The 14,596-nt window shown below is 36.9% G+C and overlaps 1 protein-coding gene across 3 annotated transcripts in view; it reads left to right on the plus strand.

Moving 5' to 3' along the window:
* The window catches only part of LOC131042329 (uncharacterized), a 244,112-nt gene that overhangs the window by 18,429 nt on the left and 211,087 nt on the right, over positions 1 to 14,596 (plus strand). For all 3 annotated transcript variants that reach the window (XM_057975679.2, XM_057975678.2, XM_057975680.2), the window contains exons 2-4: positions 748 to 831; positions 1,020 to 1,096; positions 1,411 to 1,479. In XM_057975679.2, the coding sequence (XP_057831662.1) occupies positions 748 to 831; positions 1,020 to 1,096; positions 1,411 to 1,479 (230 nt within the window). The remainder of the gene's footprint in view (positions 1 to 747; positions 832 to 1,019; positions 1,097 to 1,410; positions 1,480 to 14,596) is intronic.

Genomic DNA, 14,596 nt, shown 5'->3' on the forward strand with positions numbered 1-14,596 from the left:
GCATCTGAGTGTCTGGAGGCCTGTTTTACTGTTTCTTTAATTTCTGGTTTGAGCACACACTTTCAGTCTCAACGGTGCTTTTCTTTAAACCTAAAACAAGATTTATAGGTGCTTCACAATTGTTCATGTCTGGCAGTCTTTTTTGCCACTTTTCAGATGGTTGGAAGTTCAAACTTTTCTGGTTTACTAGGTTTATGTATGTGAATTGCTGAAAACATTGAAACCCCAGCTGTTACACAAAATCTGTTCAAGAAGTCTGAAATAGAGATGAAAAATGTCTGAATTTCGGGAACAAATCCTGCTGCAAATACCTGCAAGGAAGCTTGAAATTTGCTCAATTTGTCTCCCATTTACAGAGGTCTGTGCTGGTATACTCAGGAGATCATTTTGTTGTTTTCACAGCCTTTTGGCCCTGCCACATATCAGCATACTCTAATGCTCTGGATGTTAATACTAGCTCACTTGACAAAAAATGGTTTTCCTTCGACTTGAAGGATGACTTTAGATGACAACTTTTGTATGCTTACAACACTATTTTGAATAGTGAATAAAAATACTGTCTGCAACTTATCCTTTGGACATTCGAATTGTCATGCAACCCACTCTATTAATATTTCTTTTTGAGTTACCTTCAGTTGAAGTTTTTTGATTCTATTGTAAAAATTATAGGAATGTACATATGATGGGGAAAATAGAGTAGGTAGGCTTAAACTTTTTAACAGAGTATTTTGTGACTGATTGCTGCAGGGCATTCACCCAAGAGATATGGACTTACTAATAGGCAACTTCTTTATCCCTAAACGCTCTACTATTGCTACAAGGAATGAAAAGGTGAATAATGTTAGTTGTAATCCAATGCTATTAGATTTTGTTGTCAGATGAAAATTTCCTTTTCTATGCATGTGTACAAATGACAAGTGTTCTGTATACATGTATAATATATAATTGGCTGGTCTGATAGCAACATGGACCACTACATCTAAAAATATGGATTTTCTTGTGGGGATTATGTCGTCCAGGTGCTGATAAGAATGGAAAATGTCAGAGCTCTTGTTTGCAGGAGGCATTGTTTTCTTTTTGATGCGCATCATCCAAGGTTGGGAATAAATATGATCTCTTTTGTTTAAATTATATATTTTTGTTTAAAATTTGGAGCGGAGATTGGTTCTTCCCACCAGTCATTCAATTAGAACCGGTGCTATTTGGTTACTTTGTAAATATTCTAATTGTATTCTTAAAGCAGTGGATACAAAATTATAAAAGTAATGGAACTAAATTTAATAGCTCTTTGTGTTGGGGGAGATGGTTATTAGATATGAAATTGTGGCAGGCTATAACTAGATGACTTTCTGTCTGTAGGCTATCAAGGCCTTATTCAAATTTGATTGATGAAATGCTTCATGTTTGCAGGAAGGGTCTTCAAAAGTCACAACTTCATTCACCAAAAGTGTGCGTCTCACGGCAGGAGGCTTTGCAGAAGTTAGTGATCATCAATCAATCTTGCTCTATCTCATTCTTCTTCATTTGAGAAGCAATGAATGTCTAAATAAGTGGGAAAAAATGCTGACTGACTACTTTCTTCAGGAAAAACTTTAACCTCTTAAATCAAGTTCTACTGTTCTTGACATAATCTAAAAATTGTTGCCTTTTCAGGCATGGTTTTTATGGAATCTTCGATTTTGATTCTGATTATTTAATTTCTTTAATGTGTACCATTTTGTTATATTTGATTTGAAAAGTCTTGTAAAACTGTCATTCTAATGCAGTTTATGGGGGGTGTTGCACTTAATATATTGAAACGGAAAACAAAAATCAGTCTGCCAAGTGATGTTGAGTGTCTCTAAATGTTCATATGCTTTTGGTAAGCTTTTCAGCATTATGACCATCATATCTTCTTCTTCCATACTGCGACCTATAGCTTCCATTTGATTGTGAATGTCTTTGATCTTCATCAAATGATCTTGCAAAGACATCTTCACATCCATCATGATTGAGAAAAGCATATTTTTAAGGGAGAAGGCCTTGCCTTTAATTGACGTCTTGTGCATATCTCGTAGTTGCTTCCATATTCCAGTAGAGGTTTTCGTGTTTGAACCTTCGGAAGCATCTCAAGCGTAACTAATAACTTGATCAATATGATGGCTTCTCAATCATGCTCATGAAACTTGTCTTGGTCTTTACCCACAATTGTTGGCCAAGTGTCATTATTGAGGCATTTGTACTTGGAGATTGTGAGCATGTGCTGTTTACAGGTGTTGTAATTCTTACCTGTGAAGCACTGGCTACCTTCCAACATGATGTTGGGTAATGAAGCCATCCCTCCCATAATCTACAGAAAATAAAGAAACCATTTTTGCTGCTATAGTAAGTCTGCTAAATCATAGAAAACCCTAGCCAACAAAGTAAAACCCATGATTTTAGCATAAAACTGCCAAAAAAATGATAAAAGGGTTTGAAAACCCTAGCTGTGTGATGTGACCTTTTCACACATCGCCTCATTGCAAATGGGGAATCCCTCTTTCCTACTTTCCGCTTTTGGTTAGGTAGGGGTTTTTGGCAACCAAATGGCAATTTTGAGCTTTCAATGCTCGAGTCTCGTTTTTGATATGATCATGCCGAGAGGTTTTCAATGTGTTAGTAATGTTTAAATTTTGAGTTTTGAAGTCAATAGGATCAAAATGTTTAAGAAATGTTAAAATGTCAAAGTGATCCTAAATTTGTCTAAGTGTTGAGGTTGCAACTTGCTTTAAATGTGAGCCTAAAATGTTGCAAATTGGTGTGAATTTTGTGCTAGCGCATCAAAAGTCCTTATACGAGTCGTTTTTCCACTCCTAGGAGGTAGAATAAGTCAAATTGCATAAATCTTGATGAACCCTAGTTTTCCACCTCTCAAATCCAACTAAGTCAAAGTGATCCTAAATTTGTCTAAGTGTTGAGGTTGCAACTTGCTTTAAATGTGAGCCTAAAATGTTGCAAATTGGTGTGAATTTTGTGCTAGCGCATCAAAGGTCCTTATAGGAGTCGTTTTTCCACTCCTAGGATAAGTCAAATTGCATAAATCTTGATGGACCCTAGTTTTCCACCTCTCAAATCCAACTAAAATGTTTAAAGTTCCGATGGAAATAGAATTTCCACTAAGCAAAATGGCAAAATTTGATAAGTTTGGGACTTTACAGTGTGAAAGTCATCATAGTCTTGATGGAAGACGTTTTTCCCCCATGAAATTAAGGCATAAAAGTGAGTTGTCCCCATGGGAGGCGTTTTTCCACTGAGCAATAAAGGTGAAAATGGACTTTGTCCAGATGGAGTATGATTTTCCACTCAATTTTTGAGCAAAAGAAGTTGATTTTATGATGAAAATGGTCTCAGACTCTCAGTCCCAATGAGGTGCGTTTTTCTCCTCATGGACTAACTTTGCAAGTGTTATTTGGGAAAATCCCAATGCATTTGGCTTCTCCACTGAGGTTGTCTCGATGGAGGTCATTTTTCCACTAGGCCTATAAGAGAAAAAATGCATAAGTAAAGTGTGTCTTGATGACCCACATTTTTCCACCAGGGGGTAAAATGATTAAGTTAAGTGAATTTAGGTGTCTAGATGAGGTTTGAAGTTCCATCAAAGAGGAAAATAAGTGAGACGAAGGGAAATGTGGACAAATTTATGTTGTCCCGATGATGTGCGTTTTTCCACTGGGACAAAATTATGATAAATGACCAAAATAATGTGTACAGATGGAATTCGAATTTCCCCTGGAAGGTATTTTGATGAAATTTGACAAGTTTTAATGAGATTGTGAGTCTAGATGAAGGACGTTTTTCTCCAGGGAGTGCTTTTGCATGAAATGAACAAATTTACTTGTCCAGATGGCCATCGATTTTCCCCTGGAGTGGATTTGGGGATGGAAATGAATTAAATGATGAAAATAATTTGTCTAGATGAGGGTCGATTTTCCCCTCAAGGTCATAATTTGCAAGTTTGGTGGATTTAAGTGAAGATTATATTTCCAGATGGGGTGCGGTTTTCCCCAAGTGGCTGAAGATTGGATTTAAGTGAGATTTTTAAAGTTTATGTGTCCCCAATGGCATCGATTTTACCTTACTACAAATATTTAATGATCAAACTAGGTAAAATTCAATGCTAAGAAGGTGAAATTTAATGCTAAGTGTTGAATCCCAATGCAAGTCGATTTTTCACCAGGCTGGTAGAAGGCAAGTTTTATCCCACATTGGCTGTGTGGTGGATTTACAAGGTGAAAACATGAATAAAGGACCCAGTCCAGCTCTTATATATTATTATATTATCACTGATTTGACAGTTTGGAGGCTGAAAGGGGCTAAGTTTGGAATGGCGCCATTGTTGTGGAGTCTGCGATTTTGCCCAAGGGGCTGATTGCGCCACCATTGAGGGGATTTGTGAGCATTGAAGGGGTGTGCTATTGCTGATTGGGGGGCGCCATTATAGTAGGAGATTGTGACATCATTTGTGGTGCCATTGCTGGTCCAAACTCCATTTTCAAAACTGAGACAACATTTCCAGCCCCATTGATTTGTATTGAGTGTTCGCTGATCTATTGACTGTTCCCAGCCATTATTTATGCCCAGGCGTGTTCATTGGGGCAAATCGCAGTGCACATTGAAGTTGTGCCATGGTTAAGAGTGTTTCCAGTCATTAAGGTTGCATTTTCAAAGGTGTTTTTGGATTGTATACTTAGAAAATCAGAGCTGAAACTTCATTTTGACATTAAAATACCCCATTTTCTGAGTATAGCAAGGTGTCTTCAGACTTTGCAATTGTGATCAGACTTGTTCTCAGTCTGAAAATCAGGTTTACTGAAGAGGCGATATGCCTTATTTGATCAAAATCTACACATTTTCAGAATTTATGTTATTTATTGTCAAGTTTTCTGATTTTTAAGCTCACAAATTTGAAAATCTTTCAAAATCAGAACTTAGCTAAATTCTGGAAATGAAGTGTTATTGCTATTTTTACTCTGATATTAACTTCCAACTTCATACAGTTGCCATATCAATTGAAGATTGTAAAAGGAGGTTACTATCCGGAGTCGCAGATAACATCATGATGGAAGAAGGTCGGAGATACCAACATGGAGTACTTGGACATGAAGAAGATGAGGCAAAGAATGTTTAGAACGAAGAATCATCTTCCATCCACTTTGGCGGCTAATATCATGAAGAGTGGAATGTACCACGGAGCTGGTTTTTCACCATTCATTTAGTGTAGTGAGCTCATAGTTGAGTGTTTGAAGCATTATGATCCGCAAACCAGAATGATCAAATCACTTAAGGGGATAGTGCTTGCATACCTGGTTGAGGAGTCAATTGGGGAAGTATTCAGAATGCCCAGGTGTACAAACATGCAAGAGAGAACCAAGTAAGAAGCGCAAGCAAAATTTGAAAGAATGAAGTCATGTATGACAGTTATCAACAACGAGTGGGTTCTTGAGACGAGGCGTCACCTCTCTAGGTTACCCAAGCTACTCTTATGCTCAAACTTCAAGGAGTACAATGATCTGATATTTTTACTTAACTGAGTCATGGGAGCACCTCAAGGGGCCTTATTTGAGACATGGATGTACTATTTTATTGAAGAGATAGCAGGAGGAATGGCGATCAACTGGGTGAAGATAATAAGTGACAACCTTGACATTTAGTTGAGAGCTTTGGAGAAAACAAGGGCATTCAATATGACCTACCTAGTCTACATGCTTGCTAGACATATTGTGTACAAAGGATTGATATGCAAGGGCATAGTTGGGAACGGGCTAGGACGATACAAAGTTTACGAGTGCTATTTGCAACTCCACCTTCATGAAATTGAACATTAGAGAAGGGTGAACGATGCTTTCACCATGTACATCACAAGGTTGCTGCAAGGCGGAATACATAAACGGTTGTCTAAAGAGGCAACGATACTTATTGAGAAGTACGGATTGTGGTATAACCAGTTTCTTGCTTTCACATACCTAAGAATTTAGGGATTCACATTAGAACCATACAAGCTTCCTAGATATCCGACAGACAAGATGGTTTTACTTGAGGTAGTGAGACAACTTTTAGAGTATTATTTCATCCAGAAGGCGAAGCACAAAATAGGGATAACTTTTCCTATCTGGCTTGGGAAGATGAAGGAGGTATGCAACATCGCATCCGCAGTAGAGACAGTTAATGAGGAATTGAAATTCTATCATCTTGGAATCTATAGAGGCAGGGATCGATTCGATCCATTTTAGAGAATTGTAACAATTAAGGGAGGGAAGTTTATACACAAGATAGACATCGAAGACTATTGGGCTAATCTCATGGATGAGTTTGCAGTTAGAAGGAAGATGTGGTCTCGTATGTCAGTGGACTTCATGAGGAGGTGTGACTTCTTCTCCATTCCAAATCAGGTGCAAGATGACGGGGATCACATCCATCTGCAGTATGCAAATGAGAAAGACAAGCCTATCACGTTGCCTAGTTGGTTGCAACTTGAGTTGGTAGATTTAAATGTTTTGATGAGAGATGTGAATGATTACTCCAGGGAATGGGTGGACAAGTACATGAATGAGTTGATAAAAGTAAAGGTCACCTTTACCTATGAGAAGATGAGGAATGAGGAGTCCTCTCTCAATGATGATGAGAGAACGATAAGCAATGTTAGAACACACAATGATGAGGAGAGTCAGGCTCCCAAAAGAAGAAAAGGTATGCCTGGAGGATCACAAACAAAAGGCAAGGAGATTGTTAGCTAGGAGTCAAGGCACAAAAAACATAAGTCTAACACTCATTAATCTATCTTGAGTTCCTCATTCGTGAAGGACAATTAGATGACAGAGAAGGACAATGAGTCCGAACGGGGTTCTGACATGGAGATCCTACCGGAGAATGATCCAGATTTACATGCTAGAACACAATTGGCACCACATGAAGATGATGAAGAATAGCCGGGATCTCCCACAGTTCAACTGGAGGTCGATTTGGGTAACAATGTGGTAGATTTGACTAAGGATAAGGAAAGATATGATGATGTTATTTCAGCCTTGAGAGGATTTGATCAAGATCTACACCTTGAAGATGGGATGGAATTCCCTACCATTCTTGATTGGTTGCGGAGCAACATGGAGAAGAAGAAAGTGATAGAGGCACAGCCCGTAGAAGATATTGATGACTTCCTAGCCAGGGTTGGTAAGGAAAGGGACAAGAAGAAAGCAAAGTTGTTCTCTAGGATTACTAGAGATGATACAAGAGCACACATTGAACAAGTGATTGTCCCGATAGGTGACAAGACTAGAGATGTGGTCACTCCTATGGATTATCAGGTTACCACAATTGACCTTGGACATACTACGAAGAAACAAGAATTTCGGGAGCTCGATGATACAGTCAAGGCAATTGAGGCACAATTAGACAAGACTATTGAGAAGAAAGAGATGCTTGAGTGTGAGAATAGGAGACTCAAGAAATATATTGAAGGGATGAATTCCGTCAGACATGAGGATCCTACCTTTGTCTCACCCATTGCTATTGCTCATGGATCCCCCTTTGATCATAAGGCGATGAGGAATACATATCAAGAGGTTGGAAGATGGATAGAAGATGTTTCGAAGCAAGCAGTTGATTTCCTAGCTCAATTTGTCCAAGCATTTGACAAGACAATGATGCTCATATTCAGGATGCAGTACTTGGAAGGAGTCTGAGAAGATTTCCAACCAACGCAGGAGAAGACTATTCCTTGCCTCAAGTTGTTGAAGCGAATTCCTATGTCCACGTTGATCCAGGAAGGAGTTGTTCAGGAAGGCAATGTTTATGATTTCCATGGTTGGTATTGTTCTTTGGCCATGCGAAAGTCAGTGTATGATACAATCCAAGATAAGATCCTTACATCTATTGAAGAATTATTGGGACAAGATGGACACGCTTCCAGCAATTTGAACTTGGAAGTGTTGAGGGAGAAGATGAAGTTCATTTACTTCAAATAGTTGGAATAAAGGAAGAATCAACTAGATGACTTGGTTTCTCTCATGATTCACATCAACAACTTGCAAAAGCTTATGCCGGATTGGGAAAGCATTTTCGATGCTTGCTTAGAAGCCTTGGATGTGATCGATTTGCAACAAGAAATTTACCCATCATAACCCAACGTTACAATGGAGGTACTCAACTTAGGCTTGGCTAGATTTTTTGAGTATGTAGCTAGAGAGATGGATGCAAGTTGGAATCTTCTAGAAGATTCCTTACTTGATGACTAGGTGTCATTCCATTGGACCTCTTGTTTTGATTCCACTTTTTTATGTAAACCCTAATTAGAGCAATACTGGCATGATCTCGACCCTTGATTTTAAATGAATCTTGGCCCTTCATTTCATTTGAGACTCTATATAAATCCATTTGCCTCTAACTTGTAAGAGAGATATTTTGAGAATTGTTGCCTTTATGTTGCAAGTTTGAATCTAATCATTGAAGTTTGGCGATTTTGTTGAGATTTGAAGCATTGTGTGGTTCTCATCATAGTTGAAAATCTCGGACTTGCCAAAATTTGGACTCGGACTCGGACTCGACAAAGACTCATGAAAGACTCGGCAAAAAAAAAACCGGTAGTTTTACAAAAAAAAACATAAAGAAATTAATGCATTTAGAGAACATAAGTGCCATAATTGAAACATTACACGTCATATGATCTACAAACACACAATATTTGAAATTTCATCATTCATGGCAGCATATTCAAGTTTTGCAACATATTCAAGTTTCAAGTTTCAACTCTAAAATGTATAATACTATAATGGCAGCATAAGTATATAAATGTTCACAAAATTACATATAATGATATGTCCAAGTCCAACTCCAAATGTGAATGAACAAACCAAAGAGAAGACTACATCTTCCTCTTTGTATTTTTCCTAATATAGCTCAATTTTTCAGGCCTTGAGCTAGAAGTAGTAGCAGTGGGTGTTGTGGTAACTAAATGGTGAGATGATTCTTCTTCAAAGTCAAAGTCCTCATCATCGTCCTCATCTTCGTCCTCATCTTCATCCTCCATTTCATCGAATCTTGCTCCTTCTGCATCTTGTGCTGCTCCTCTCTCTATTTCTGCAATTTCTTCTTCAGTAAGGAGGACATCGTCACCATCATTTTGTTCATTCATGGTCCAATCGCCATATGGATCAATTTCATCCAAGTCAATGGCCTCATGTAAAACACCCTCCACCTGTCTAACTCGAAGGCGAAGGTTGTACCGAACAAATACTAGATCATTGAGCCGCTTTTGTGACAATCTATTTCTCTTCTTTGTGTGAATGCTCTCAAATACACTCCAATTTCGTTCACACCCAGAAGCACTGCATGGCTGAGACAAAACACAGATAGCTATCTTTTGAAGATTAGGCGTGCCAGCACCATAATTCTCCCACCATAAATCTACAAAAAACATTTAGAAATATTAGAATTGAGAAAAAAATGTAACAATCAAGTTTGTAGGTTTTTTCTTGCACTATTGAACTAAGTTACTAAATTTTTTACCTGGTTGTTGTTTTCCTCTCCTATCAATTGCTAGTTGTGATGAGAAGAGTCTCCCCTCTGCACTTTTGTAGATCTTGAACAATGAACATTTCCAAATTCAGAAATAGATAGTCAAAGTGTCAAACTCAAATTCAGTAATGAACATTTCCGAATTCATAAATAAAGATAGAGCAATTGCAAATGTCAAATCTCACCTCCAACTCACCAAGAACCTTGTCTCTCAACTCAGGATCAGGTGTCATCTTATCAATGCATGTAATAACACCTGCCATGACCTCCTCATCAGCCCTAAATGAATCAGAGAAGTAGAATTTCGGGTTCAAAAAGTATGCGAAGGCATGTATCAGTTGGTGGAGTTGGTTTGTCCACCTACGATCAATGATGCGTCAAAGGATTTCACATTTTCTTGTATTTCCACAATAGTAATGTGAAATGGCCTCTTTGGCCCTATCCATGGCCTCATAAATGAAACCCATTGGCATGCCCTCTCCATCCACCATACGAAGAACCCTTACCAAAGGTTCTGTCACCTAAAAAAATGAAAACAAATTTTAAATTAGTACAAAATCAACCCCTAAAAAATAAAATCAGCAAATAGACAAGATTGTATAAACTTTACTTTTGTGTTTGTTACTTACCGCAGTCAACTCCTCTCCACTTTTATTGAACCCTTCATCAAAAACAATGCTCACAATCTTCTCTGCTTCAGGTCTTTTGGAGTATGTAGACCCCAACCAAGCATTTGACACAAACATCTGCTTAAGATGAGGAATGGCATTAAGAATGCTCTGCAAAGTGATGAAGTGGCTAGCAAATCATGTCACTCCAGGTCGCACAAGGTCCTTGCCATTTGTGTGTTTTTTCATCAAAGCAAGCACCCAAGTATGGTTGTAGATGAATTTGGTGACACTTCTTGCATCTTCAACCACCTTCTTCACCCATCCAATCTTCCCAATGTCCTCTAGCACCAAGTCCAAGCAATGTGCAGCACAAGGACTCCATGTAATCGAAGGATGCCTCTCCATAAGCATTCTACCTGCAGATACATATCCAGCTGCGTTCTTCGTGATAATTTGGACAACATTCTCAACTCCAATTTCTTGAACCACACCATCCAACAGATTACACAAAGTCTCTGCATTTTTTATTTCATTTGAGGCATCAACAGACTTTATGAATACCATTGCACCATTTGAAGCCACCAAGAAGTTGAGAAGAGTCCTATTCCGTCCATCTGTCCATCCATTAGATAAAATGCTGCATCCTTTTCTCTTCCAATACCTTTTCTGATCATCAACCACACCTTGTGTATTTTGCACAGCTTTCTCTAGCAATGGCCCACTGAAGTCATGACATGTTGGGGCCTTAAACCCGTTACCCGCAACTATTACTGCATTAACAAAACCTTCCCAATACACATTGTTTGCTGCATTGAAAGATAGATTATTGTAAAACCAAAAGTTTGAAGTTGCTATCCGTGCTTGTTCATGCTTGTCTTTATTCCATCCTGTACCTTCAAGTGAAGGTTGTGCACCTGGAACATTGCGTGGTACAAAAAAATTAGGGTCTGATCTAATAGGAGTGCCACTAGCCTCACCCTCATTGTCACGAAAAGATGAAAGTGACTGACGACCCCGAGTGTGACCAATGGGACCCGAAGTGGACAATGTGGGATTCATTGCAGCTGCCATGGCTTCTCTTGTTTTTTGCCTTTCTTCCTTATGCATATCATTCTCAGCAAGAATGGCCTTCATCTCTCTAATAATTTCAGGAGTTGATTTGGGGCATGCCTCCACACCATATCCAGGTATTTGTGCAAGATGGTATTTTAATCTATTGATTCCACCAGTCATCCATTTTGTACATTCGGTGCAAGTGACCTCCCCTTTTTTGCTTCCTGCAATCCCATATTTCCATGCTTTATCTCTTTGTCTTCCTGACCTTGGGGTTGCCCTTGGAGTTGAACTTGCCATTTCTGATTTAACATGAAAAAAAAAAAATCAGCAGGGTTTTATGGAAAATCAACAAAAAAAATGACAATGAATCATTTGGGAAAAATAGCATTCAAAAACAAGAAAAAAAAATGAGGAAATAACTTAGGAAAGAAAATAGAAAAAAATTTGGCAGCATATCCCCTTGTTTTTCAAGATTTTTTTGAGTTTCAAAACATTGAAATGATTCAAATGAAAAAAAAAAGAGAGCAAAAATCGTTACCTAGATCTCTCTTGCTGATTTTTTCTTCTTCCCTCTACTCCTCCAAACCCTTCTAACCTGCTGTAACCAAAGAAAAACCAAAATGAAGTGATAAATGAAAAAAAAACTCACTTTTTATCCTTTACGGATGTACTTTTCTGGGCCCGCGAGTCCGAGTGAAAGACTCGTGCGAGTCTTTCGCAGGGACTCGACTGGACTCGCCTTGCGAGTCCTAGGCGAGTCGACTCGCGGCGCCGAGGAACTCGCGAGTCCGCGATTTTTAAAACTATGGTTCTCATTGCCTGCAAAATTTAGATTAGAATTTGTTTTGAGTATTTTAGATTGAATGGAAGAAGTGTTGAACGTATTTGAACGAAATTCATTTAATCCATACCACTAGCTTCTTGTTGATTGTACGTTTGCTTTGCGCGTGGTCAACTGGAATTTGAATTGAGCTTAACTTCAATTTGTGCTTACTCATTGATATGCATCCAATTGATGGTGTTGGTGTTGTCAAGTATGAATTTGAACATCTATAAATTTACCTTAGATGATTTCACTAAGCTTGTGTGTTGAATTGTTCTTTGATGGTGAAACATGGCCTAGTTGAATTTCATTAAATCATTCATTACGTCTTGCATTCTAGGTTAAGTTAGGATTAGATTAGAACTTTTAAACCCTCATCCTTTTTGCACTCTATTTAAAAATCTTTGTTAGAATAGATTGAGAGCCTAAATTGCAAAATCTCAAGTCATTTGAAATCATTGGCAAGCCTACTCCATTCATGATAAGTTTGAAATCTTCAAGAACAATTGTGTAAGTCCCCTAGTGAAAACAACAATTCACATAAAACCATTGAGTTACCCACATGTCAAGAACTGACCGTAGAAACCTTGGAGTTGTCTTAGTTGATCAAATATTTAGCATCTAAGATGATTTTGTTCAAGAGAGGGTAAAATACTTTGGTATTTCTTTTTTTGTTCGAAGTGTGTAAAAACACATCAACACCGTGCAGCAAAAATATGATTTTAGTAAAAAAAAGCAAAAAACTTGCAAAGAAATTTTGACTGAAAACCATAGCCACCCACAAAAATGTTAGAAAATATGCACGAAAACACCCATGATTTTTTTTAATGGAAAATTTGAAAAAATCTGCTTAAAAATTTGTTCCGCCTCCATGTGTTTTGTAGAGAACTCTGAAAAAAAGTGCCGTGGCTGTGATTTGTGCTCAAAGTTGCAAAAAATACCATGATTCCTTAAAAAGCAACACGAATTTTGGATCAAAAAACAATGAAGTTTTCTAGAAAAAAGTTCCATGTTTTCTAAATATAAGGAAAACCCATGAAGTTTTCCTTTTTTTTTTAAATTAAAAATCTGTTATTTTGTTAAAGCTTTCATTCAATTCTATACAAAGTCTCTTGGCACTTTTTGTGTCATGTGTGAGTCATCACTGCTGACAACAATCCGTAGATTTCACATGTTCATTGATCCCAAGAGGTGTCTTGGGCTCTCATACACTGAAAAATAAAAGATATAGAATGATTACCAAGATATTTGGTATTAACAAAAGAGTGAAAGTTTCTTTAATTAGAGTTTTGAAAGAGTGACAACTAAGATTGACAACTACTAAAGCAAAGCATAAGAACTTATCTAAAAGAATTAAAAAGTATTCTTCAAGTCTATTTTAAAGACTTCATTGACCATTATAAACTAAATATTACAATGTTACTTTAATAGAAGAAGAGTGTAATTCCTTTAAACAAAATTACAATTAGGATTTAGCTCCTCTCCTAGAAGGAACGAAATTGGTTCATTATATTATGAATCTATCAAATCAAATTTGTAGATGATTATATTATTGACAAACATAAGTCTCGACGAATTGCTATAGGATTTTTCTAGGTTGAGTGAATTGATTATTCTTAGACCTTTGAATCAATAGCTAAGATAAAATTTATCTTTGTTTTTTCTATGTCCACATCTTCTATCTACACAATCCATTAGATGGATGTGAAGAGTGCTTGTCTTGATTGTGTCTTTAGGAGGAGATCTATATTTTCTTAAGATTTCTCTTGTATGTCATATGAAGGGGCCCCTTTACAGTTTCTAGCAAGCTACTCAGGCTTGGTATGAGAATACAGATTCCTTTGATCTCTATTGGGGATTCTCTCTTTACCACTCCAATCTTGCTATCTACATTCAACACATCATCAAGGTCTTCTATTTGTTTTGTATATCAACAATGGCATAATCACAGGTGGGTCATCTTCACTTCTCAATGAGGTGAAGTCTTGGTTTTGACACTAATTTGAGGTGCATGATTTGGGAATACCAATATCTTCTACTTCTGTCATGTCCCCTCTCTGAACATTATATATATAAAGCCTAATTGAAATAATTATTTTTAATTAGTATAATAATTATTTGAAATTTATTAAATATTATTATTTAATTAATATTTATATATAAAGATATAATATATAAATTATATTTATTAAATATTAATATTAATTTCATATTTATCAAATAATATTATAAATTTTGCAATGTTATATTATTGACAAAATAACAAAGTAATTAGAAAACAAATATAATAATAATAAATTAAATTCAGAAAAACTATTCAATAAAATAATATAAAATAGAATAGGAATCATCCTAATCAATAAATAAAGTTAATTATTAAACTAAATATAAGTAAACTGCTGGTGTCAGAGTTGTCCCCTCACAAAAGACAGTGATATTCAGTAATATAATCAAAACTAGTCATCACTTAGCACCAATTGAAGGGAGACATCAAAATAATACTGATTAAGGACTTTATCAAACCCATTGTCTAGTTAATCAAATACTTGATTATATTAATCAAGTAATTACTGTTTAC

Source organism: Cryptomeria japonica, chromosome 6, assembly GCF_030272615.1.
Source record: "Cryptomeria japonica chromosome 6, Sugi_1.0, whole genome shotgun sequence".
NCBI classification, from domain to species: Eukaryota; Viridiplantae; Streptophyta; class Pinopsida; order Cupressales; family Cupressaceae; genus Cryptomeria; species Cryptomeria japonica.